This window comes from Fukomys damarensis, unplaced genomic scaffold, assembly GCF_012274545.1.
Source record: "Fukomys damarensis isolate Sample0158 unplaced genomic scaffold, DMR_v1.0_HiC HiC_scaffold_30, whole genome shotgun sequence".
Classification (NCBI taxonomy): Eukaryota; Metazoa; Chordata; class Mammalia; order Rodentia; family Bathyergidae; genus Fukomys; species Fukomys damarensis.
The window spans coordinates 67053922-67081107 of record NW_022900942.1 but is presented as its reverse complement, the minus strand read 5'-3'; the positions used below and the strand labels follow the sequence as shown (position 1 = coordinate 67081107).

At 50.8% G+C, this 27186-nt stretch overlaps 1 protein-coding gene across 2 annotated transcripts in view; it reads right to left on the bottom strand.

Moving 5' to 3' along the window:
- Positions 1–26977, bottom strand: part of Rab31 (RAB31, member RAS oncogene family) — a 78313-nt gene extending 51336 nt beyond the window's left edge. Inside the window, exon 1 of one of the 2 annotated variants that reach the window (XM_010638634.2) lies at positions 26732–26977. Coding sequence is in view for 1 of the 2 variants with exons in the window: in XM_010638632.1 (XP_010636934.1) it covers positions 16158–16193 (36 nt within the window). In the remaining variant the exon portion in view is untranslated. Of the gene's footprint in view, positions 1–16157; positions 16208–26731 lie in introns of those variants that run through there. The other variant, XM_010638632.1, reaches the window with a different exon arrangement.
- Positions 26978–27186: the final 209 nt, after the last annotated feature.

The following is a 27186-nucleotide window of genomic DNA, read 5'->3' as shown; positions in this document are numbered from 1 at the left end:
CTTAGATGTGCTCTGTATTCTTTCAGGAATTGTTTTTCCTTTCCCTATGTACAAATCCCTCGCTTCTTTGGTTAAACTTACTCCTAGGTGTGTCGTTCATCTGGATGCTACTCTGACAGAGCCCTTCCCTTCTGGTAATTTCAGACTGCTCTCTACTCGTGTTAACACACACAACGGACACCACATGTGTTCCTTCACTCTGTGACTGTTAAATCCAATCCACCAGCACCACAGCTTTCCATATCATAAATTCTTGGAGACTTTCTGCGTCTGGGGTGACATCATCTACACACAGGCATAGTTTTACTTCTTCCTTTCTAATTTAGCACTTTTCACTTCTTTCTCTCGCCTGACTTCCCTGGCCTGATGTGCTGTGGCCATGGTGGGCAGCCCCCTCACTGTCTTCCTGACCTTACAGCAAAAGCCTTCAGCAGCGTGGGCAGTGGATTTTCGTAAATGCGTTTGATCACCTGAGGCAGTGCTCTTCTCCCCAGTTCCCGAGTCTCTACGGTGAAAGGCTGTAGAATGTGTGGACCCCCTCTCTGCATCTTCTGATATGATGATGTGCTTGGTGCTTTTGGTTTTGTTGCCCATTCTATTAATGGAATGTTTCACATGGATTGATTTTCTTTGTTTAACCATTTGTGGTCCTACAATGAATCTCAGTTGGTCATGGAGCGTACTCCTTTCAATACGCTGTCTGGTTCAGCTTTCGATGAAGGACTTCTGCAGTGTTATCCTAAGGGATACTGCCCTGTAGTTTTCTTTCCTTATATCTTTGTCTCTGGATGTAGTGTGAGGGTGACACCCAACCTCAGGAAGTACAGCATGTGATTCCTCCTTCTATGTTTTGAAAAAGTCTGAGAAAAGCTGACGTTATTCTTCTTTAACTGTTAGGTGGAATTTGCCAATAAAGCCATGTGATCCTCAGCTCTTCTTTTGGGAGGTTTCTTTTGGTTTTTTCCCACATCTTTTTTTATTAGAGCATATTGGTTGTAAAGATTCATGGGTTTTGTCCCAGCCGCTTTGCCTGTGAAAATAACATACGTGGGCGATTTTTGCCCCAGCACCCTCTCACCCCACTGCACCCCAACTTCCTTCTCTGGGAGGGCTCTCCATGCACAGAATATGTTTTGATCACATACATGGAAATTTTTGATTACTAATTTAGTCTCTTGTCAGAAGTCTGGTCAGATTTTATACTTGTTATTGAGACAGCCAGGTAGTTTGTGACTTCTTAGGCATTTGTCTATTTCTGTAGGTAATCTGTTGATTCACAATTGCTTCCTGGACTCATTAGCAACCCTTTCCACTTCCCTAAGGTCAACAGTAATGTCCTCATTTTCACTTATTGAGTATTTGCATCCACTCTCCTTTTTCCTTAGTAATCTAGGTAAAAGATAGTCTTCTCTTTGTTTTGTTTTTGCTTTTTGGGAAAGGGTCTCACTATACAGTTCAGGCTGCCCTTAAGCCCACTATGTAGCCCAGGCTGGCCTCAAACTCGCGATGATCCTCCTGCCCCTGCCTCCCAAGTGCTGGTATTATAGGTGTGCAGCACCACACCCGTCTTCATAATTAGTCTTTACTGACATTCAAAGAACAGGTTTAATTTCACTGATTTCCACAACTGATCTTCTAGTCTCTTATTCTATTCATCTCAACTCCATTATTTCCCACCTTCTGGTAGCTTTGGTTTATTTCACTCTTCCTTTCCTGTTTCCTTATGGTGCAAAATTCAGTTACTGCTTAGAACCCTCTCTTTTTAGCAGAGTAATTTACAGCCTGGGAGTCTTCCTCCCACCCCTGCTTCCACTGCGTCCTTGGGATTTTCTAATCCCCACCATGATCACTCCATTAACCCCTGGTTGTTTATGAATCTGCACCATTTTTTCCATATGAAGGGAAAGTCTAGTGTCCTAAATGCTGAGGATTAACACTCTGCACTCACTTCTACTTAATTCTGCAGTCCCACTCCTGTTGCTGGCCAACCAGAGCCCACAGTACTGCTGCTCTTTCTATAAGGACCATGAAGTATTCCATTAAAAACAATCATCCAAGGGCAAGTTGACTTTTAAACAGATCTCACATGAACATGTACTGAAGACTTTATTGACTGTTATTAGTGCGGAAATCAATAAGGCCTTCTGAGTTAAAAGAAATCAGAGAAGCATAAACTTATATGGAATAAAGGAGCGAATATAAGAGCAAGTTTACAAACATAAAACTGACTTTTCCTGGGGTTGGGAGGAGGTCATCTAACCATTTCCAACTGAATTCCCTGTCGGTCTGTGATGACGACACTGCACTGCCGCTGGTTCCCCACAACTTTCTGTTTGCCAGGTGGAAATGGAGCCAAACTGAGGAAGGGCCGGAGCAGGCACGAGGTCACCACAGTGTGTTTCTCACCACAGACACAAGGCCCCCTTTCCTGCTCATTCCAAACTTCCCTCAACAGGACACAGAAAATAAAGAAACAGCTAAAGGTGAGCCTGCGGAAAGGAATTTGCAGAGGCAAATCCATCACCAAAGAAGGCGGGGACTGAGACCAGGACGGGGCCCTGGGCCTGAGGCCGGGCTGCGCCAGAGGCCACACAGCGGACGGGACCCGCGGCCCGAGGTCCAAGGTACTCTGGGCACTGAGCGCGCCTGAGAGGCTCAGGCCCCGGAGGCCAGGGCCAGCGGAGGGGTTGCTGCAGGGCTCCCGCTGCTCCGTCCTCCCGCACGCCCTCGGAGAGCAGCGAGCAGCAGAAGCTCAGGCCACTGCGGATGCTTGAGAAGCCCGGCTGCATCTAGGCCCGGGGGTCTGATGTCTCTCACTTCACAGTATGGTCTCCACTCAAACCCTACATAGTGCGAAGAGCAAAACAAGAGACAGAGGATAGGCAACAGGGGAGGCGGACCTTTGACACAAGGGAAGGGGACCAACAGATGGAGGGAGAAGTGAGGGAGGGGAGGGAGTGAAGGAGAACCAAGATGTGTGAAGTACAGGCACCAGCACCCCACCGTGACCATAACCATCACGTACTGTGAACACGGACTGATAAAACATGATAAACACTCTCAAAGAGACACGACATAAACGTTCAGGTCCTACTGCTGGGCTGAAGGTAATATTTTATTTCTAAGTGATCAAAATAAATATAATTCTGATGTTACCACTTCTTTGTCTTATGTAACAAGCATTGTTTTACGGCCTTCAGGCATATTACAGTTATTCGTGTATCTGTTCACCATGCTGATAACGTGTGGTAGAGAAAAGTTACCAGACAGAATGGAAGAAATAAAAGTCACAAATTCCAGGAAAATAAGTTATTTCCAACAAAACCATTTCAAGTAAAAATAGGTCTAGGGAAGCCAGGCATGGCGGCCCATGCATATGTTCATGCATATAATCCCAGCTACTCCAAAGGCTGAGGCAGGATCTGGTAAGGTGAAGGCCATCATGGGCAACTTAGTTAGGCCCTGTCTCAAATTAAAAATAAAATTTAAAAGGGGCTGAGAATGTAGCTCAGTGCAAAGGCCCTGGGTTCAATCCCCAGTACCAGAAAGAAAAGAGCTAAGGTCTAAGAGCTGAATGTTCCTGTGCCTGGGTAAAACTGCGTGCTGGAGCTCACCCTCGCTCCTGTTCATGTGAGAGTCATTCCCACCTGCAACACTGATGAATATGGACACCCTGTATTACAAGACAAGAAAATCCGTGAAAGAAACACATGGGATGTCCCTGTCTTGTCAAACTGGGAAGCCAAGATGGGCTCCACTCCCTTGACAGGGACACTCCTCCCCTGGGCAGCTGTCCCTCAGGGCCAACAGAGTCCTATCTTGGTCCCTCAGCGCTGTGCCTGATTCCAGAGTCTGCCATGCCCAGCGCAGCCACTCTGACAATGCTGCCAGGAACCTGCCCAACTCCAGCGTCCTCAACAGGGCCTGGACTTGAGTGGCCAGGGGCACCTGCTATGGGCTCGAGGGACCCAGACACCCAGGTCCCGGGGCCACACGCCATGCAGCAGCCGCCATGGCCGTCTCCCAAGGACGCCGCTGTCCCATCCACCTTTCAATCCAGCAGCACTGAAGTGCCAGACACGGGGTGGTGGTTCCTGGGTCACCTCTGGGTCAGCTTTAGCCCACAAACAGGCCCGTGATGTCTAGTGGCGTCATCTTGGGCCATGACAGTGAGATCCAGAGCTCACGTCACTGCGGGTCTTAGGAAGCAGATGTGGGCGTCCGCGGCTCTCCCCAGAGAGGTGGAGCAAGCTGACTCCGAGAACTCACCGCACACGGGTCCCCTGCGTGTTCCCATGGCGCCCGTGTTCTGCAGCTGCCACACAGCTCAGTGGGAGAGTGGCAAAGTCTCAGGGGCCCACAGGCTCAGTTCTGCCTGGTCCGGACGAATCTGAGCTCTCCCACGCCCGCTGCTTCCTCCCCTAGGGTCTGAGGAAGGCTCTCCTCGGAAAGAGCGTCCACGCCAGGCCATGCGCTGCCTGCCTGGCAGCCGCCCTCTTGGAACAGAGTGGTGGAGTAACCATGTGGGACCCTCAGGTACAGGTCCCGGAATCCCGAGTCTTGGAAGCGCCCAGGTTCACTGGCTAACGCCATCTCTGGAGCACAGGTGGCAGTTGAGCGCCTGTTTGGGGCAATGGGGGGTGGGGGGGATGCAAGGCAATGTGATGCCCTCAAGCTGCCAAGCCAGCCCAAAGCAGTGACAGGGCTGACAAAGGAGAGGTGACTTCTATCTGGCAGGAGCCACTGTATCTTGGGCTCTCTGTGTCAAGAGCTTAGCCTGTGTCTCAATCAGCACAGTGTATCCTGAGCACAGCACACACCAATAGTCCCATCTACTTGGGAAGCTGAGGCAGGAGGATTCCATGATTTTGAGGCCAGCGTGGGCAACAGAGCAAGACCTCATCTTAAAAATAAAACAAAAACCAAAAATAAATAAGTTACATATATACATGTATATTTGTAGCTAAGAAACTTTAAAACCCGGGTTTTCCTCTCCGTAGGTGAAGAGTGATCTTGCAGAGTAAGGTATTATGGGGCACACCTATAATCCCAGCACTCAGGAGGCTGAGGCAGGAGGATTGCTGTGAGTTCGAGTCCAGCCTGGGCTGGACCAGTTCAGGGCCAGCCTGAACTACAAAGACCTCGCCTCAGAAACAACAAAAAAAGAGTGACCTTGCAGCCCGTGTAACCTACTTGTTTGCTTCGTGTATCACTCCTTCACAAGGGCCAATTCACCCTTGGGCCCTAGGTCTCAATTCTCACAAATTCTTACAGCAGTGAAACTTACCAGCTCTATTTACACACTGTGCTGCTGTACTAGATGGACAAACCATTTCCTTCATCTCATCTTCCCGGTGTCTGTACTGGGAAACGCCACCTGAGTGGCGAAGTCGGGTCTTTCCCTCCTCCTCTAACCCTCTCCCAACTGCAAATGCCCCAAGTCCCGCCGTGTGGAGGGTTCTCCTGGAGCGCCGAGCACCTAGCTGCCCAGTTCTGCCCCGTCCACCAGGAGATAATGTCAGCGCCGTGCCCACTCACGCCCCTAAAGTGGCAGGCTGTCATCGCGTGTCTGGCTGCTGTGTGGTTGGAGTGCCCGCAAGGCCCTTCTCAGGTTTGGTGCATTTGCTGGGGCAGAGACAGCGCTGGGGAGATGCGTGCACCTGCACAGGATGCAGGACGCTGAACAACACAGACCAAGAGATTCAGGCTGGGTGGGGTGGGGTTCCCAACCCCTTCCCAGACCCTGTCTCATCTGAGAGCCTGGGACTCCGCTTTGCCATTTTTCATAAGCCGCTAGCAGCAAGGTTGTTCGTACTGCACTGGTGGTCACTGGGCCGAAAAGTCCCAGCCCACAATCACCTCCTGGGCTCCCTGTGACCAGCCCCCGTCCGAGACCTATCTAAGGGACTGCACACCAGCCAGCTCACTAAACAGACCAGACACCTGCCACTCCAGGGATGCCACGGGCTGGGGAGCCCTTCACCCATCTAGCACCAGGAAACACACGAAAACCAAAAGCGTCTTTCCCAACATCACACCACGTGTCCCTCAGAGGGTCTGGGTGCCACCCGTGTCCCTGTTGAACCCCTGGGACCAGAGCTGTGCTCTCTGCCTGCCTCAGCCTCCTTCAGCAGCAGCACCTAGTTCACTGTGGAAGGCCCCAGGGGTTGCCCTGGCAACAAGCATCCTCTCCACACCCGGAGGATGGCTGCCGGCCAGGACGGTGTTGTTGGTCACCCTGTCTTGTGGGGCAGACAAAACGCTTTTCATGACCACTCCGTGCCAAGAGCTCCTAGAGGAAGCAGAAGGGGGCGGTGTCTGTGAGAACCCACCGACCTACTTAGAAGCTCTACTTGGCTTCCACCCTCTACGGAGCGTGCCAGGCCCTCCTCGCACAGCCAGCCACCATCACTGGGGCTGTGTAAAAGGCAGGGGACGGTTTGTTCTCGCCTGCAATGTTCCGCCTTGCTGGCAACCTATTACTAATCCAAGACTGCTTTGCTGTGACACCCGGCGCTGAGCCATGACGGGAACAACCAACACAAGCGATTTGCAGTGACAGCCCTGCAGAAGAGCCTCCAAGGGGGAGGACAGTTGTTGCTCATGAGTAGCAACATAAGCAACAATGTTATTTATCCCTCCCCCAATCAAGCAGTTAATGAAAGAACTGTTTCACCAAGAGAAAACAGCTCTATGCTCTATACTCTGAGTTACAGATGCACCATTCTGCCACCCGTTCAGCCTCCACTACAGCCTCAATACATATGTCGCATGTTCGATCTCACACAGCTATATACTGACATCATATTGTGTTCACGTTACAAATACATTAAATAAGAAAACTGCTGCCAAGCCACCAAAACGGTCGGGACCATCAGCTAATCAACCTGGAGCCACCAGGGCCGTAGTGGCGCACGGAGCCACCCTGCTCACAGCCTTGGACGGGCCTCTTCACAGGGTGGACCTCGTCACACCGGAGAGTCTGTCGTCCACGGAGTCGCCAGCCGAGAGCCACCTTAGCGAGACTTTCCGCTGGGCCATCAGTCACAGGCCCAGCTGCAGAGCTGGGATGTCAGCATCTACGGCAACAGCTATGTGACAAATGCCAACAGCTGCTTGGAAGAGTAACTAGAGATAATACTGATCTAAAAACAAAAATCATGAGCCCTTGCCCCTCACATCTAATAATATCTCAAAACACAGGCACCGAAACATTTTCAACTGTTAAGAAGACTTGCAAATTTCCCATGCAACAGTGCCACACTTTTAAAAGAAATCCATGCATTCTAATATGAATTACATGCAAAGCCGCATGTCGCCTCTCAAGTCTGCAAGCTTTTTAAAGACCGGAAGCAGGCTATTTGCCAGTCTTATTAATAAACATTTTCTGAGATCCTGTGGACATGCGATACATCAGCAAACATTTACCAAAAGTCGCCAGGACAAATGTCCCTGTTTTAATGTACTCAGTCATCGCAGGGTACACAAATGAACACAAACAGATTCACATGCATTGGGAAATGTCAGCTCTGCCAATCAACAGGGAACCAAAGGGACGAGTGAGGGGGCGGCTCCTCCAGCCACTGGGGAAGCTTCCAGGCCGCAGTGTCCGACACACGAGGGCCAGGCAGGAGGGGGCCAGGCAGGGACAATGAGCAGCAGCTCCAGCTCAGAAATCAAAGACAAGGCTGCACATGGGCAGCGAGGACGTTAGTTTTCTAGATGGTAAACCAGGACCAGGGATTTAGCTCAGTGGTTCCACCGCCTGCCTTGCAAGCATAAGGTCCTGAGTTTGATCCCTGGTACAAAAAAAAAAAAAAAAAAAAAATCGAAAACCGGCAAATCCAAGGCAGGAGGACTGAAAGTTCAAGCCTAGCCTGAAAAACCTCACGACTTAGCAAGACTTTGTCTTCAAATAAAAAATGGAAAAGGGCTGCAATATAGCCCAGTGTGAAGGCTCTGGGTTTGATCCCAGGACAGCTACCAAAAAAAAAAAAAAAAAAAAAAAAAAAAAAAAAAAAAAAAAAAAAAAAAAAAAAAAAAAAGAAAAAAAGAAAAGAAAAGATGATCAGGACGAATTATCTTCTTGAAGACCCTCTGTATTCTGTTTGCCAGTATCTTATTGAGGGTTTTTGCATCTATGCTCATTATACACCCTGACCAAGTCAGATTTACCCCAGGGATGCAAGGATGGTTCAACATACATAAATCAATAAATGTAATACATTATATTAACAAAATCAAGGACAAAAACCATATGATCCTCTCAGTAGATGCAGAAAAAGCATTCGACAAAATTCAACACCCATTCATGATAAAAACCCTGCAGAAAATTGGAATAAATGGTCTTTATCTCAACTGGATAAATGCTATCTATGAAAAGCCAACAGCCAACATCATACTAAATGGTCAAAAACTGAAAACCTTCCCACTAAAATTAGGAATGAAACAAGGGTGTCCACTGTCACCACTCATCTTCGATATAGTTCTGGAAACATTAGCCATAGCAATTAGACAAGAGAAAGAAATAAAAGCAATAAAGATAGGAAAGGAAGAAGTAAAACTGTCATTATTTGCTGATGATACAATACTCTACATAGAAGACCCAAAGAATTCCACCAAAAAAAGACTTCTAGACTTGATTGACAGATTCAGTAAAGTAGCTGGATACAAGGTAAATACTCAAAAGTCAGTAGCCTTCTTGTACACAAAAAACAGCCTCACTGAGAGTCAAATTAGGGAAACAATCCCTTTCACAATAGCATCCAAAAAAAAATGAAATATCTAGGAATCAATCTAATGAAGGAAACGACCTCTACACTGAAAAATACAATACTCTAAAAAGAGACTGATGTGGATTTAAGACAATGGGAAGACATCCCTTGTTCCTGGGTAGGAATACCGTGAAAATGGCCATGCTTCCAAAACTCCTATATAGTTTCGATGCAATCCCTATTGAAATCCCAAGTTTATTCCCAGAACTAGATAAGACAATCCAAAACTTCATTTGGAATCAAAAGAGACCTAGAATAGCAAAAGGATTCTAGGCAACAGAGACATCACAGGGGGTATCACAATTCCCAACTTGAAACTATACTATAAAGCCACTGTGATAAAACAGCATGGTACTGGCAAAGAAACAGACCCAAGATCAGTGGAATTGATTAGAAGATGCAGAAACATCTCCTGACATACTCAACTACCTCATTTCTGACAAAGGAGCCAAATACCCTCTCTGGTGAAAAGATAACCTCTTCAATAAATGGTGTTGGAAAAAATGGATTTCAACTTGTCAAAGATTAAAAGTAGACCTGTATCTTTCACCATGCACTAAACTAAAATCCAACTGGATTAAAGATATAAATATTAAAACAGAAACACTAAACTTGCTAGAAGATGTTAGGCACAACTCTTGAAGACATTGGCATGGGAAAAGACTTTATGAACAAATCCTCAGTAGCATGGGAACTAGCACAAAGAATCAAAACTGGGATCTCATATTTTTAAAAGCTTTTGCACTGCCAGCAAAATCACAAGCAGAACTAAGAGAAAACCCACATGTGGGAAAATTTTTTTACCAGCTGTTCCTCAGACAAAGGTCTACTATCTATAATATATAAAGAACTCAAAAAATCAGACCCCCAAATATAAAGACCTAATTCAAAAATGGGCACCTGAAATGAACAGACATTTCTCAGACAAAGAAGTAAAAGCAGCAAATAGTCATATGAAAAAATGTTCAGCATCACTGGTCATTACAGATGCAGATGAAAACAACACTGAGATTCCACCTCACCCCAGAAAGAATGGCTGCTATCAAGAAATCAACCAATAACAAATGCTGGTGGGGCTGTGGGGAGAAAGGAACCCTTCTCCATTATTGGTGAGAGTACAGACTGTGCAACCACTGTGGAAATCGATACAGAGATACCTCAAACAAGTAGAATTAGGGATCCCATTTGACCCAGCTATTCCCCTGCTGGGTATCTTCCCAAAAGAAAAGAATCCTACCACAGCAATATGTGCGCACCCATAGTTATAGTGGCACAGTTTGTAATAGCTAAAACTTGGAAACAGCCCAATTGCCCATCAACTGGACACTGGATAAAGAAGATGAGGCTTTTTTATAAAATGGAGTACTAGTCAGCCATAAAGAACAAGAAACTAGAGAGATTTATAGCTAAGTGGATGCACATTGAGGCCATACTCTTAAGTGAAATTAATAAGTCACACGTGTAAATACCGAATAGTTTCTCTGGTATGAAAAAGTAAAAGTGTAAATAAGGATTAAAATGTATAAGAAAAGGAAGAAAAGTCTAAAAGAGTAGAGGAAGTGGGAAGGGTAGGGAAAGGTAAAAAGGGAAAAGAAAATAATTGTGAAAAGGAAAAACATGGAAACAATGTCTTTGTAAGTAGGGAAGGGGGATGGTGACAGGAGGGCTGGGAATGGGGAAAAATAAGAACCTGATGAGTCATGTAAAGGTACAAGATCCCAAGGATGAATGTAAATGTGTTGTACGCCTAATATGTACCAATACATTTAATAAAGATTTAAAAAAAGAAAAGATGATAAGAAAGAGTGGAGAGAGTTTCCCTTTTAAAGAGGAGATGTGGAGAGAACAAAACCCCCAGGACACGTTGACAGGGGCAGGACGGGGTGGACCAGGGGCCGACAGCTGTGGCGTGTCTGGCCTTCTGCACCTGAAGGGCACACGTGTGAGTGGGTGCCGTGGTGCTGATGAGCTCAAGGTCTCCGGAACCCAGGGAGCCGGGCTGACCACAGCCGGAATCACAGCAGTCCACGAGGCTGGCGAGGATGGGTGCCGCTGATAGCGCCACCGCCTGTCTGCCGTAAGACCGCCTCCTCCTCTGTCCTGCCCTCAGGGACCTGCACCCCAGCACGTCCCGGTCCCCTGATTGGCCATGTGCCCAAAAGAGGGGTTTGGCCTTTCAGGCTTGAAATGAACATCACAGAGAATTTCCTAAAATTAGAAATTAACACCCAACACACTGTGGTGCCAGTATTAGTTTGCACAATTCTTTGTTTTGTTTTGTTTTGTTTTGTTTCTTGAGGCAAGGACTCGCCCTGTAGCCCAGGCTGGCCTTGAACTCCACGATCCTCCAACCTCAGCCTCCCGAGCGCTGCGATTACCGGCTCACACCACGACAGCCAGCCGGCTTGCACAATGCTGACTGGTACTGCACCCAGTCCAGTTGCTCCAGACAAGCAGGGGTCTTCCCCCTAGACATCTCCGCCCTGGATCTGGGGTGGCACCGGCCCCAAAGCCTAGCGCCGCACGTGATGTTTGAGCACCACAGGTGACGGCAGCGCTCGAGTTCCAGCTACAGAAGCTTAGCTCCATCCAGAGAGCAACAAGCACACTTGCTGCATGTGACACCGCACCGTTCACACACGCAAATACACAGAGAGACCCAAGGGGAAATGCCACATTCCACACACGTGTGCAAGCTCACTGTGACTCTAGTTCCCGATCAAGTTACATAAAAGTCCCATATGCAAAATAACGACCTGAAAGTGACCACTTCCACACACCCTGGGCAACAAGGGCAGGAGGAAAGGCCACATCGGGCCCCTTCCTGGGGTGGGCGCGGCCTTGAGGACTCCAGGCCTGGGAACAGGTGGACCCCTGCTGAGCCGGCTTTCCAATTTCACATAGCAGTGCAGGCCTTATGAGCTACTCCATTCACAAAGTCGAGCCAGCCATGAGACCCCATGTCCCCCAATGTCCCCCAAGAAGGCCACTTCCAAGTACCTTTGTCCCCTGCTTCCGCAAAGCCAGGGGGGAAGGGCACAGCCACAGCCTCTCCAGCGATGCTGACTGGGCCACCTGAGGGCCAGGCCAGATGACACCAGCGGCCAGCACCGTGTCTTCCTCCTGCCACCCTCTCTCACCCTCCAGCCACTCTTCAGACTTCACCACCGCGGCCACCAGCACCATGGCAACTCCAGGTAAAACCCAAGGCCCAGGTAAGGCCCGACTGCGCCCTGGCCAGCTCCATGCCCGGCTCAGCCGGGTCACACAGCTGTCACCAGGCTCGGCCCACACTCCTGGCTACCCAAAGCCCACCGCCCCCACAGGAAGAGCCGGCCTCAAGGCTGGACTGCAAATAAAACCAAATCAACCGTGGAGCCCACAGGAGCGGGGCCTGTGCTGCCCTTCGAGGGGCTCCGGGTAACAGAGGGCACCTCAAGGCAGGTGGGGGGGCAGTGCTGGGAGTGCATCTCGGTGCCCTGCGTCCTCCGCCTCCTGCACCTGGCACCAGCCCAGAGCCCAGCCTGGCTCAGCCTCCCCTCCCAGGTCCCTCAGACCTGCAGTCCCCCACATGACAACCCCTGACACTCTCCAGGATACCCTCCCTCCACGAGTGCCCCTCTCCCCAGGAGGCACAGCTGGACCCAAGCCAGAACTCATCTTGCTTTGTCACCAGACACAGACGAAACAAAAATTTGCAAGAGCCGGGGATTTAGCCCAGTGGTTCCACTGCCTGCCTTGCAAGCACAAGGACCTGAGTTCAAACCCCAGTACAAAAAATAGAACAGAAATTTCCTTTGTGATTTATATTTTTAAAGAATAATTTCTAACAATAATAACTCCGCCTTACCAACTCACCCTCTCCCCCCAAAACAGCCTTCTAACCTTTTCCGGTCTTACCTTTCCAGTAGCTACTGCCTCAAATATCAGGGCCACGGGGGCCGAAGGTGCCCCAGCCCCTCTGTCTGTGCAGGAAGCCACCCCAGTCTGAAGACGGCAAAGGGGCAGGGAGGACAGGACTCTGAGCCACGGAGCAGGCGGCCCCTCCCCGGGTCCTGTCACACCCCGCAGGCCTAGGAAACAGGGCTGGCACTCGGGGTGGGTTGGGACTCTAGGCAGAGAGGTGGAATCAAAATTCAGTGCCAAACTATTAATCAGCACAAAGGAGGAGAACCGGGCTTCTGAAATCCCTGGTGAAGGACAGGAAGTACTGTCCCGGAAGCAGCCATCCCTGGTCTGACTGGCAGTAAGCAATACCAGAGCCCAGCACTGCAGCGTGGGGATCCTATCACGCATTTGGGTGTGTCCCGACATTTACATATGAAACGCACAGAAAGCTTTAACCTGTTGTCTAGGGTGATTCTGGTGCTACCAGGCATGGTGGTGCACGCCTGTAATTCCAGCACTCTGAGAGGCTGAGGCAGGAAGATTGCCAGCTCAAGTCCGACCTGGGCAACTTAGCAATGTAGCAAGACCTTGTCTCAAAATACGAAGTAAAAAGAGCTGGAGATGTAGCTCGAGGCAAAGGCCCTGGGTTCAATACCAGAGTGCAAATAAACAAGAGAGATTCTGGTGCTGCTCACTGTTTGGGAGAGAGGGACTTAGGGTCTGAGATCATCTTTCACAGAAGAATGTTTCGTGGGAAGCTCTGTCTGCCCCTGACTCTTAGACTCACAGTTCCCACTGACTTAGCAATTTCCTGGCTAACTTTAGTTCATGGAAGTGATCTTGCTCATACTAAAGTGGGAAAAAAATAAGATTTAAAGCATGGAAAATGCCCGAGTGCTGGGGTCGGTGGAAACTGTCATTTGGAGCTCTGGCTACTGGCTTTTCCATCCCTCACCCAAACACCCACCACACTGCAGAGCCAGCACCACCCCAGCTGCCGCCTGGGCACCCCACCCTCCTTCAGCCACCCAAGGTGTCCCATAGGCCACACCACCTGCAGGGCAGAAGAGGCCCTCTCCCCACTGCTGTTCCAGGTGCCGAGGAAACTCGCACCGCATGGCCTGGGCAGAAGGCTTGCACGTGAAAGTGACACACAGCAGCCAGGACCGGCTGCAGCCCCGAGGCTGGCATCACCTTGCGCTCAGCTCCTCCGGGGACGTTCAAGTTTGCCTGACTCTGCGGCAGCTACAAAGCAGTTAAGAGTAGAAGGGAGAGAGCGCTTGTGGTCCACGGCTCGATGCAGAGATGCAGGGGTGGTGAAGGTGAAGGTTCCAGGGTCCCCCGCGCCCCCAACACCTCACCCTGTCAGAGAGGGCGATGAGAGGGCCTGGCCACACTACCGCTGTCCCTCCCGCCACTGCTCACCAGGTGCAGGCCTGCCCCGCCCCAGACCCTGGCCTTCCGCCAGTGCCCCCAGGAGGTTTCTCTGGAGACCAAGCAGCCACAGGCCCCACTGCGCACTGTGCGCCCCGGCCCATCTGTGCCCTGCCCTGAAGGTGTAATGCAGGGACCTGGATGCTCTGCTCTCCATTCTTCCACTTTGATGGCGGGAAAGCGATGCACTCAGCAGAAACTTGGACACTGACTGTGGGTCTTTCTCTGGTCCAGCAATTCTCCATCTGGTCCCTGCCCCAGGGAGGGGGCAGTCACCACGGATCCACTAGCCACGTCCAACGCATTGCAGCATCAGGGTATTTTCAAGTCCCATGGGAAGGAGGCGCCCACCCACACTGCAGAGTAAGGGAGACAGTGCGAAGGAAACCTCCCTTTACACAGGCACCAGGTAAGCTTCTCAAGTTTGAGGGAGGAGCTTATTCAAAGCAACTCCCAGAAAAGTCTTCCTCTGTAAATCACCACACAAGAAGGGCCCCTCGAGATCCCCTGAAGGGCAGATTCCCAACATGCTCGGTTACTGGCAAACACACCGGGTACGAGTAAAAGCAGGGAGGCTGCACCTTGTCCACAGGAGTTAAGTTCCTAAAGCAGCTCTACCCTCCGCTGGTGTCCACTGCCCAGCAGGGGCGAGAAATTACTTCATGTCCCCCAAAATGCTCCAAATGGAAGAAAAGATGGTGAAAGAGCCGACAGAGGCAAGGCTACACCGCCGGGGATCAGCAGCAGAGGGAAGCAGATCTTCCTGGGGCAAGAAGACAGCCAGGTAAGGCAGACAGCGAGGACCCATGCCGATCTCTAGTGTCTGGTGAGGTCCTAGGGCAACTGTCACAAGCAGGGCCCGGCTCCCAGCCAGGGTGCACCAAGACTCCTTCCTGCCTTCTCTCTGCCTGAAGTGCGCACTCAACACACCTCGGCCACACAGACACGGGGCAGCCACGCCCTTGGGGGTCACCTCTGTGCCTCACTCTGCGTGAGGACAGCGCAGGCCATCGGGAAGCTAGTTTGCAGCCAGAACTCCAGCTTGTCCAAGCCAAGTGATTCTGCGACCATGCTGTCAAAAGTGGGGCGAAGATGAAAGCACTCTGTGAAAGGCTGTATTTCTAAAGTATTAAGATGTTAAGTGTACATTTTAAACTCTCCCTTAAGTGGCGCTGGCTGGCAGTGAAGCAAAACATTTCCAGACTACAGCAGGAGCCCTGTTTCTAACCTTCAACTCTCGCGGCGGCTGCACCCAGGTGGGTGGGGCTGAGCTGGCCCTCAGCAGCATGGGCAGACCTGTCAGAGGGAGCTTCTGCCCGAAGGAGGCTTTGTACCCAAGCAGGGGAAGGACCACTAAGGACCACGAGACATCTGCCACACGCCCACTGGATAAACGGGCTTCTTGAAATCTGTACCAAAGTCACGTTTTCCTTTCCTACTGCAGAATGCCTGTGTGACGTGTCGCTAGACTCACCAGTTCTGCTCTTTTTAAAAATTATTTTCAATAGATCAATACAGCCCAAAAGTAAAGCCTCGTACACACGTGGATTTATGTACTATAAAGGGAGCGCATGAGACAGGCAGATAATGATGAATTAATCAAGACCAGTATTAAAACAACTAGCTGGGCATTTCAACTACAGGGAAAAGACTGAGTCCCTGTGTGGCTCTTTATCTTGAGTTCTATATGGTCAAATAATTTAAAAATGTAAATAAGGAAGAAAGAAAATGTGAAAGTACTACAACAAAATAGAAGTAAACATCTTTACAATATTAAAGTACAAAATCATCCCACAGATAGTCTTCATATACGTGTATTAAAGTTCAGGCATAGGCGCGAGGTCCTGAGTTCGATCCCCGGTACCCCCACAAAAAAAATTCAGGCATAGGGTTTGCACTGTAAAACTGTTTGTAATAGCCAAACATTGAAAATTACCTAAGTATTTATCATTGCTGTACCAATTATTTAAATCATGACATGTTATTGTGATAGAAAACAACATCTGTGACTTAATAAATGAGATGGGTTTATTCCCACTGCCAAGGAAAGAAAGTGCTTACCTCTAGTGGAGAAAGACTAGAAAATAATCTTTGCATAGCACAGACCGTAGCTAGAAAAATGCAAAAGAAATAAGTGGTGAGTGGGGAACGTGGTCTCTTTTTTTAACTTTTCATTTTGTACCTTTCTGCGCCTTTTTATTTTATTATTTTGTTTTTTAAAATTTTTTTGGTACCGGGGATCAAACTCAGGTCCTTGCACTTGCAAGGCAGGCAGCAGAACCACTGAGCTAAATCCCCGGCCTGCACCTTTTTAATTCATTACAAATATACATTAATTCTCATATTAAAAAGAACTTTAAGAAAGATTAATCTGCTAAAGTGAAGTAACTATGGCTTCTAATCAGCTCGATCAGATACAATGTATATACATATGAAGATGTGTTGTGCACCATAAATATATAGCTTTTACTTGTCAATTAGACTCAATAAAGCTAGGAGGGAGACTGATCTTAGCATAGGATTTGTTTGTTAAAAATGGGAACAAAAATATTTTTAATATTTGAAAGAACAGTTTTCAAATGCCTTTGAAAACTTTTAAAAGTCTACTTTATAAACATTTAATATGCTTCTTGTTTTGATTAATTGATTTTTAAGAGCATAGCGATGCACGCCTATAATCTTAGCTACTCCAGAGGCTGAGGCAGGAGAGCCCTTGTTCGAGGACAGCCTGGGCCACTTAGCAAGACCTTATCTCAAAATAAACATTTAAAAAATGTATCCCTTCCCCCCCAAACCCCCTCCCCTCCCTATCAAAATATGATTTTTTTAAAAAGCTGGGAATGTAACTCAGTGGTAAAGCGTCTACCTAGCACAAGCAAAGCCCTGGGCTGGATCCCTACAGTGTTGCTTTCCAACCTACTCATACCCCAGCAGACACAGAGAATGACATTATTTGTACAGCACCACGATGAGTGGACAGGAGCAGGGACAGCCAGAGGACACAGGGCTGCTGCACAAGGCTCCGTCCACATCTCTTCCCACCCGTGACCAGAGGCAGTGTCCAGCCCTCTAGCTGGGAAGCCCCCATTCCAGGAACCTATTAAACAATGCCACCTTCTACAGGTACCTAAACCCTGTGAGGATGCGGACAGAAGCACAGGGGCCAACCTAACGGGCACACGTCCACGTCCTGGCGTTAGCTTACTCCTTCATCCAAAGGCAGTGCCTGGAAGGGACACAGGTGGGCTTGGGGGCCGGTGACACCCTACTTCTCTATCTCAGGGTTTGCAAATGTCTGTTCTGCTCCTGACAGCCCACTGTACATCAAGTGTAACGTGTCCTCTTTGCTGTATGCGTGTACACTTCAGCCTGAAAATGTAAAGAGTGTCTTATAAACTGAATGAGAATTATAAAGTGAATGAGAATAGTGAAGCCCTGCATATTCAAGAGGAAAGCAAAAGTTGTTGCTCAGCCCACTGCTTGGCAGACCCCACTGCAAAGTATATCACAGAAAACATCTCCATCTGAGGTGCAAAGGATCAACTGAAACTCCTTCCCGCCATGATGTGAGCAGCCATCCTCCACCAGGCCCTTCCACTGTGCAGCGTCTGTTTCAGCCAGGTGACCATGGACCGAAACTTCTAAACCGTGAGCCAAAATAAACCTTTGCTCCTGTAAGGTGCCAGTGTCGAGTACTTTGTCCCAGCAATGAGGAAAGTGACTATGACGCTACTAAAGAGTTGTGTACTGGGCCAGGGATTTAGCTCAGTGGCTGCCTCACAAGCGCAAGGTCCTGAGTTTGACCCCCAATACAAAAAAAAAAAGAGAGAGTTGTCTACTCAGTTGGGTGCACTTGCCTGTGATTCCAGCTACTCAGGAGTCTGGGGCAGGAGGACAGCAAGTTCAAGTCTAGCCCAGACAACTTAGCAAGACGCTGTCTCAAAATAAACAATAAAAAGGACTGGGGATGTAGCTTAGTGATAGAGCACTCCTGAGTTTGATTCCCAGTACCACAAAATTTTTTTTTACTTTGCTAATAATAACAACCTACAAGACAGAGTCTAGAAATAACACAACTCATCATTTTGAACAGAGGTCTTCTTTAAAAATATTGATTTGCGTGTTTATGAACCGTTCCTTATGAAATGAATTCTTCTGGAAGATCTTTAAGTAACCGGGTTCCCCATCACATGCTTAGAGGATGCATTCAGATCAAAGCCTAATCACCGTGACCTCTCTCAGTTTGCCTTCGAGCGCTGCCCCAGAGCACAGCTGCCCTGTCCCTGCTCCTGCCCAGATGCGGATACTTCACTAGGGACAGACGCTTCCCTCCATCCCCTCCAGCGCCAGAGCACGGCTCTTCCACCCTTTGCAGAGTTGACCTTCTAAGGGAAAGCAGCCCAGAGATCTCAGCATAGACACCAGCTGGTTTACTGTGTGAATGTGTACAAATGCTGAGTACCCCTGGATGGTTGCTGCGATTCTAAACTACATAACACCAATAAGCGCACTGATGAATACAGATGAATGCAAATTAACACCGGTTTCCCAAGAGGGTGACATCCGCGCATCACTCCCTGAGCCAGCCTGCACCAGCTCCACCCTCCAGGCACAGTGAGGGGCAGTGCCCACCTCACCGCCACCACCTGCGTGCTCTGGGGCCACCAGTCACGCAGCTGCCAGGATGACCCCATGAATGGTGGGTCAGATCATGTCCCCGCTCTGCACAAACCTCTGCTACCTCCAGGCTGTGCCCAGGTACAGTGCCCTCGGTGTCCACTCCAGCTCACCTTGTACTGTTGGTGACGTACCACCAGCCCCATAAGGCGGCAGACACGCAAATGTCAGGGCCCTCTGTCCTTCTGAGCTGCACCTGCACCTGTCCCCACCTGCCAGATATCCTGGGCCGCACTAACCCAGCCTCCAACTTTCCCACATTGGCCATCACAGGTCCAAGCCCGGCCACCCAATACACCAGGCTCAGCTGGGGGCACACACAGAGCCTAGCTGAGCGGTGCTATTCCTCAACTCCCCATGCCGGCCTGGCCTGGCCAGGAGACCTCAAGGCCAGGTCCCTTCTTGCTGGGCAGACCCTAAATACATCCGATAAACAAAACCCTCTCTTCATCCTCACCACACCACACCACCTGGTGCTATGTAACCTCCCTGGCCCTCGTGATCTTGTGAAATGTAGATGGGTCTTCATGCAACTCCTGAAACCCCTGGGACCCTCCCAGTGGCAGTTTTTTTGCATGTGAATGCACTGGCAGGGGGCTGGTGCTGCCCCTGCAAGATCATGGCAGGATTAGAACTTGGGACTCAGAAAAGGGACTGGAGGTTAGGGTAATCAGCAGCAGCCAGGAGTGAGGTGAGCAGGCCTCAGGGGCTCTGCCTCTGTGGCCTCTCTGGAGCTTTATTGATTGATTGATTTTATTTTTAAGACAGGGCCTCACTATGTAGCCCAGGCTGGCCTCAAACTCATGGCAATCCTCCTGCCTCAGCTCCCGCGTGCTGGGATTACAAGTGTGACCCATGAGGGCTGACAAATAGTCTTTAGAATAAAACAGCAGCTATGCCTCCCTGAGGTCTTTGAGCAAATGAGTTAATTGAAGCCAAGGAACCCTGACTCATAGCTGGTCCGGCAGAAACACAGGTGGAACCTGCAGCCCAGGAGTTGGGGTGAGCTGCACCTGTGGGATCTGATGCTGGCATCTGGGTCAGAATCTACAGAGGAAGCAGCCTGCAGGGCCCCTGCTGGCCTACTGAGGGGACCCTGTGCACCTGACACCACTGTGGTGTTGAAAGAATGCAACAGTTTCCTTCTGGCCAGGACTAGAGCCACGGGACTGAGGGACCCTGAGTTCCTCTGCAAAGCTGAGCCTGGCCAGGTCCAGCAGCAGCTCCAGCAGGGTCCTGCTGAGCAGCCCAGAACAGCGAAAAGCAGGGCTTGATACTCTTCCAACAGCTGGGCCCCAGACCCCTCTCCCAAGGAGAACGCCCTGGTGAGCCTCATGAGACATGGACAGAGCAAGAACACAAGTGAGCCAAGTGCAGTGGAGTACACCTGTAACCCCAGGAGAATGAGGCGGGAGGGTCGTAAAACCAAGGCCACCCTAGGCAACCTCAGGCCTTAGAGCCTGTCACAAAATTTAAAAATTTACAGGGGCTGAGGATCTAGCTCAGCATGAGGGCCCTGGGTTCAACTCCTACCACTGGTAAACAAATCAATATGTGAACAAATAAGTAAGTAGGTGAACAAAGTGGGCACTGGAGCTACAGCAGATGTAAGATCATAAATAAAAGAAACCAAGGGCCAGCGATTTAGTTCAGCGGTTCCGCCACCTGCCTTGCAAGCGGAAGGACCCGAGTTCCATCCCCCTCCGCTCTGCAACAACTAAAATCGACATCTCACTTTCCCTTACCGCAAAACTTGCATTAAGAGGTACAGCAAGGGTCACCTGCGTTATATTAGTATTTAATGGTGCCCATCTCCCCTAGATCCTGGTGAAGGTGTGTGAAGGTGTTGGGCCTGCGGGACCGGGTCAGAAGGGTGGGGCTGCAGCGAGGCCCGGAGAGTCCCTCTCCCCACAGGAAGCGGGTACAAACGGCCCACACCTGGAGGGGGCCTGAACCCCGCCACGTGGCACGATCCGAGGCTTCCCACCGCCGGAAGGGGAGGAGCAAGTGTCGGTGGTTCATAAAGCCATTGATGTTGTAGCAGCAAAAACGTATGCACGTATTTCACGGTGAAAAAATTACCTCTTCAGAAGTTTATTATGAAAAAGTTTATAAAATATTTTAGCTCCTAAAACAAAAGATGGGATTAATAATTTTATATCCCCTGTCATTTTGAGATGCTCCTTAAGAAGGGTTCACTGCAATTTGCCAATGAGTAGAGGCCTGGGCTAACAGTCTGCTCACACAGAACCAGAAGCCTTGGTTCTCTCCCCTTTCCAGAGGAAGGCAGGCTTGATTGGTGTTCTGTGCACACCTGCTCACGAGTGTGATTGTATGTACAAGTCCCTCTCTTTCCCCCCCAGCCCTTTCTCCTCTCTTGCCCTCTGTCGCCTGCTACTCCTTTGTCTCCCTCTGACCCCCAAAGACAAGTCCTTCACAGAAGCACTTTGAGGGCTCCATGGTTTCCTTACAGCCTGCGGCCAGGCCAGGGATTCCAAGAGAGTCGAGGACACAGATGCAGCATCTTTTTTTCCTCGGAAATCCAAAGACCTACTGCGCTCATTTAGTGGGATCTTGCTCAAAGGAGAGAAAACATCAGGGAGCTGGTTCCCCTCGTCCACCATCCTGCAGGCCCTGTTCTGGATTCTGCTAACTCCAGTCCTGCAGGCACCTGGGCGGAATTGAAACAGCAGCAGCTTTCTGCTGACTCAGGGCCGGGCAAGGAGCTGTGGCATTCACCCCGAGTCGGCCAGCCCGGGGCACAGACAGCCAGATGCTTAGGCAGACTGGGGACTGCCAGCCACTCCCGGCAAAACCACTTCCTCTCTTTACTCCTTCTAGCAGCGTTGGGCAACGGAAAAGACCGTCAACTCCCACACACTTGTTCCTCTTGGTGTCCAGGAAACAGTAGCGAGGCCAAAGGGGCAGAAGCAAAGTCAGCTCAGGGCTGGAGAGGAGGCCTCCGCTCCATCCTGGCCTCTGACAGGCACCAGACGCACCCTGCTGCCTTCCCCAGGGCTCCAGGGGTCCCCGCCTCTGGACAGGCCACACACAGAGCACCCCTCAGGCAGAACTGCGGCATCTGAAAGGCTCCGAAATCCACGACTTACTGAACACCATGGTGATACTCAGCAAGTTTTAGATTCTGGAGCAGTTGGGATTTCAGATTTTTGCAATAAGAACGAACACTCCCTCTGAAATGTTGATTCAAATATTCCAAAATCTGAAAAACTCTAAAATCTGAAAGATCACCTGCCCCAAGCCTGTGAAGTAAGGGCCAATCTACGACTGTGTCTCCACCTTCCTACTAACCTTGCACTCCCAAGAGCACGGCTGTGTCTGTTTCATTCAAATGACCGCTGCCTGGCACATACAGAAGCTAAGAAATGTTTTTTGAACAAATTCCGCAGAAGTGGGCGGGAGACCTTTTGTGTCATACGCGATTGTATAAAATCACAAAGCCCTTCAGCATCCGCTGTGATGCTTAGCCTGAACGACACAACAAGGACACGATCCAACCTTGGGACTTTCTACACGTACACCTGTGCCCTGGGGCTAAAGGAGAGGAAGGCTTTAGCTGACCCATGGCCACAGAGACCTGATAACCAAGTGTGGGACACGGCCTCTGTCCAATTCGGGGCGTTTTTGAACAGCTGTGCGTATGTCCGGACGTGGTCTGTGTCTGGCACAGGCACCGGAGCTGTGTTCAAGCTGGGCCAAGAGCACGGCACCATGACTGTGTCGGTCTGCCGGAGCAGGCTCCTTCCTGGAAGACGCATCCGAGAGCATCCAGGGGTGAGGTGAGTCTGCAGCCTACTTTCAAATAAATGGCTCAGGAGAAATTCGTGCACACCTGTATCCGCCGGGAAGTTGTGAGTGCCGGGTATTCATTCCATCCCAGCAGCGGAAAGCCAAGCAGCACAAGTACCACTGTGCCTGCACCGGGGCAGGGACCACAGCGCCTGCCCACCTGGGCTCAGCGCGATAGAGGCACTGACTGGGTGGTGGCTGCTGGAGGAATGAGTCCCTCTTCCATTTTCAAGCACAGACAGACCACACAACTAAAACAATGAAGCACCACCTTGGTACAGGCGTTGTGCAGACGCCAGGTCAGTCTAACCTGCAGGCACTCCCATCTGGAGCCCTTTTCTGACTGGGGAGCTCAGAATCTCTGTGAGTCCTAGTACCTCAGAATGTGAATTTTTCTGTTTTCCAATGACTGTGGCCTTGGACCAGACCTAAGGGACACAGCACACTTCCTACAAGGCCAATATCAGGGCAGAACAGAGGTGGGGGCCCACACCTGAGGGCTGCAGGCAGAGTGCTGTAGAGGGAGTATTTGGGTCCCCCGAGGTTCACATGTTGACGCTGAGCCCTATGTAAGAATACTAGCAGGTGGCACCTCTGGGATGTGACAGGTCACAAAGATAGGGCCCTCATGAGTGGAAGCAACAGCCATAGAAGAATAAAAAGAACCAGGCATAGTAGCACACGACTGTAATCCCAGCTACCTGGCAGGCTAAGACAGGAGGGTCACAAGTTGGAGACCAGCCTGGGCGACTGCACGAGACCCGGATGCAGAATAAAAATAAAAAGCCCAGGGCTGTGGCTCCATGCTCCTGATTCAAGGCAGGGTGAGCCCTCACCAGATGGGATCTGCCAGCACCTAGGGCCCTGACCTCCAGAGCCGTAAGCAGCCAACGTCCGTTGTGGGATCCCTGCTGCAGCAGCCCAAACTGAGACCCATGGATGAGGGGAGTAGCTGCACAAAGATGCTGACAGACGTGGAGACAGCAGAGCTCTGAGGCCATAGCCGCCCCAGCAGAAGAGGAGCAAGGGGCTGGCAAAGGCAACCCCACATCACGTCCACCCAGAGGCACCGCAGCCGGAAGATACTCTCCCTGGAGGCTCAGCTGACAACAGGAGCCAGACAAGGCCAGGGAAGCAGACTGGACCCCTGCAGGCCTTTATGTCAATGGGCTCCCAGGCTTCGACAGCACACAGGACGGGTGCTGCTGTGATCGGGATGTGGTTTGCTCCCACGGGCCAGGTGCTGGAAGCTTAGTCCTCAGGATGGAGACAGGGAGGAGGCCATTCTCCAAACTGTGGGGCTCTGCCCAGTGGCCAAGGACGGGATGCAGGCCATGCCCTGCAGTGTATGCAGTGGGTCGTCACTCAGCAAGGCCACCAATGCACTTGGCCCCCTAGGCCCATGGCCTGTTCCCTTTCTGTTCTCCACCAGGTTGGGATGCCGCCTGGGGACCAGAGGCCTGCTCTCTGGACCCTCCAGCCCCTCCAGAATCACAAGCCAAACAACCTTTCTACCTCCTAAAGTACGGAGCCTCAGCTATTTTGCTATAGTACCAGAAAACAGACCCAGTAAGTTACCAGGCACAGCCCGGAATATTATGTGTTTGCTCTTGCAACAATTCCGACACACGCACAAGGTCTTCATGGATGTTCTCAGTCACGGTGCGCTCACTACCACTCTGCGCAGTGAGGTTGCCAGCACTGGCTGCTCATCTTTACAGTGAGCAGAAAGCTGTTCGTCCTCAGGTCCTCAGGTCCCAGGCCCTCGGGTCGCACAACCCTTCCACACACAGGCCCTGTGCAAATCTGCAACCTCCGAGGCCCAGAAGTCTCACCAAGCCCGGGTGTGTGACTACTTGGTTATGAGCCACTGTGTAGATTCTAACAAAGGCCAAGCGAGGTCTCGTGGGCTCCCTGTCAGGAGCAGGGACGGCTCCTTAACCAGCAGCTCAGCTGAAGAGGAAGTGCCAGGGATCTCTGAACTGTTGTCAAGACAACCAAAGCACAAAGATAAATCTCCAGGGTTCCATCCAGAAGTAGATTTTAAGTGCATATGCACACACACTCTGAGGAAATAATAAAGATGATCGCTGCCTCCTCCTTTCCCTCCTCCTCTTCCTCCTCGTCTTCTTCCTTCTCCCCCTCCTCCTCCTTTCTTTCTTTCTCCCTCTCCCCCTTTGGCCACGTGGCAATGTGTGTTAAAAATACATACTGGGAAGCTTTCCACCTTTGGGGTTGAAACAGCTGCTGTCTCAATATTTTTTTTAAACAAACTGCTGTTTTTTATGAATGTTGTTTTTAAGCTACATGTTTCATAATACTAGTTCAGATTCTGGAGCCAGATGACTAGCATTTTATGAGAAAGATGGAGACTCATGGAGCCCCGGGTGCCCAGATTGCTTTACCAGGCAAACACAACCCACCCCGGCAAGGTAAGGCACAATTGGCCCGGCTTATGGTAGGACAGCGCACTTGCAAAGACACACGGGACTGTCCCCAGGTGGGCTTTTTCACATGAGAAAGTCCACATGTGAAAAAAACACAAGCCAAGAATTTATAGCAGGTAACAGAGAAAAGCCCTATATCTCTGAGTCTTTGGTTTTCCCAGAGCTTTGAAAGCCAGAAGACAATGTTCCAGAGCCACCACCAATGCCAGAAGAAGGAAGGCTGGACAGGCCAAGAGGACAGAAGGAGTAGCAGGACCCTTCAAGTTGCAACACAGATGGAGAGGACCTGCGCCTGCCACTGGCTCTGCAAGGACACAAGTCAAGGGGCGGAGCCTCCTCCCCAAGAGGGGAGTCACAGTGGGGGCTGGGATGAAGCTTCACTGTCCCCACGTGTCCAGGCAATCACTGAGCAAGCAACCAGGCACAAAAGCACAGCTCCTCAGCACACAGTCAGACTTCACTCATGAGGTCCCCATTCTTCTGGACATTTGGGGGTGTGGCTGCCAGGGCCTGGATCCTGCTGAGACCACAGGGAGGTGCAGCATGGCCAAGAAACAGGACTCTGGGCACCAGGCACATGCAAACATGGGCCCAGAGCAGGCAGGGCTCCCTCAGCCAGAGCACAGGAGCCCCTGAAAGCACCTTGGGACCCAGACTCCGCTGACCCACCTGTCTCTACTGGGGCAGATAAAAAAAAGTGCTTTGGCCACTAACAAATGCCACCTTACCCAGGTACCACCCTGTTCAGATGAGCAGCTGGAAAGCCCGCCTGTCATACACACCCAGGGCCATCACAAGATAAGGGGTCCACTGGCCTCAGTGAGACCAGAACATAGCCACCCCCATGCCATGGGTGGTAGAGGCCATGGTGTGATATGATCAACCTTTCAAAGCCTCATTTGCCCGGAAATCGCTTCTCTCTCTCTCTCTCTCTCTCTCTCAGGCACAGTTCCTCCCTCCCAGCTGAAATTCCTACCAACAGAGCCAGCATGAAGAAGGAACAGCCCAGGCAAGGCCCTGGCTCCAGGAAGCCCCTTCCAAAGTGCGTCTCACAGGTGGAGACCAAGAGAAAAAGAAGTAAAGTGTCCTCCTCCAGCTTCTGTATCTGCCAGGATTGCTAATTATCCACCCAGACTCACCACCACGTATCTTAAGAGATAATCTGGCATAGTTCTGTGCTTCACAGGGAAAGGTTATTATATCCAGCTCACAGGGGAACAGCTGTGTTCTCACCCAAGACTGCACATCTAGCTCTCGGGAAAGGGCCCGGCCACCCGACCACTGTGCCTGCAGAGGGTGTGAAGATGCTCCCAGTAACTGCAGAGAAACTGCAAGAGTCGCATGATGGAGCAGGGGTCTGTGCCACCAGTAGATGAGAAGGGAGAAAGTCTCAAAGATGAGAAAAAATGCTTCCTACTTCATCTCTTCCCAAGGCACCCTGAACCCGACAGAGTTGCCCCTGGATTCCTCAGGCCACAACATTCCATGGGAGGCTTTGGAGGCCTTTCCAAGGCAACACAGCTCCTCCAGAAGCCTGAGAGTCCTGGAGTTGAGGTCTGGACAACACCAGAGCACCCGTCCAACACGAAACCCAGTCCCACAACTCCACACCAACCGCCCAAAGGAGTCTGTGCTGGAGACCGAAGGAGAGGGGCACCCTGCCGGACCCCTGAGCCCTCCGCCATACTGCTGGCTGCGTACTTAGCGGTTTGCTCTGCCCCAGGACGTGGCAGGGGGTCCCAAGCACAGTTCTGCAGAAGGAGCCAGGAGCACGGAGTAAAGTCTGCGGCTCCCTGACAGTCAGGAGCCAGCGGAGACTGCGGGGGCTCCTCCCCACGCACCCACACAGCCACCTCCGCCGCACTTCTTGGAGACAAACACGATGGGTCTCGCTCTGGCTGCTGCTCTATTTAGGAAACGGCCTTCTGAAGAGCCCCGATCTGCCGGCCTGTGCGCCAGGCCTCAGGGCCCGAGGCAGCTGGACACGCAGCGAGGACCGCTGTTCTGGAAGAAGTGACTTGGGAATCCGGGGACACCCTGTCCCCAAGGAAAGGGGCCTCCACCTCCACGTCACTGAGCGCGCAGCCCTGCGCCGGGCGGGCTGCCTCTTTGTTTCCGGCCGCCCGGAGGATCCTCTAGGCTGAGCCAGCCGGGTG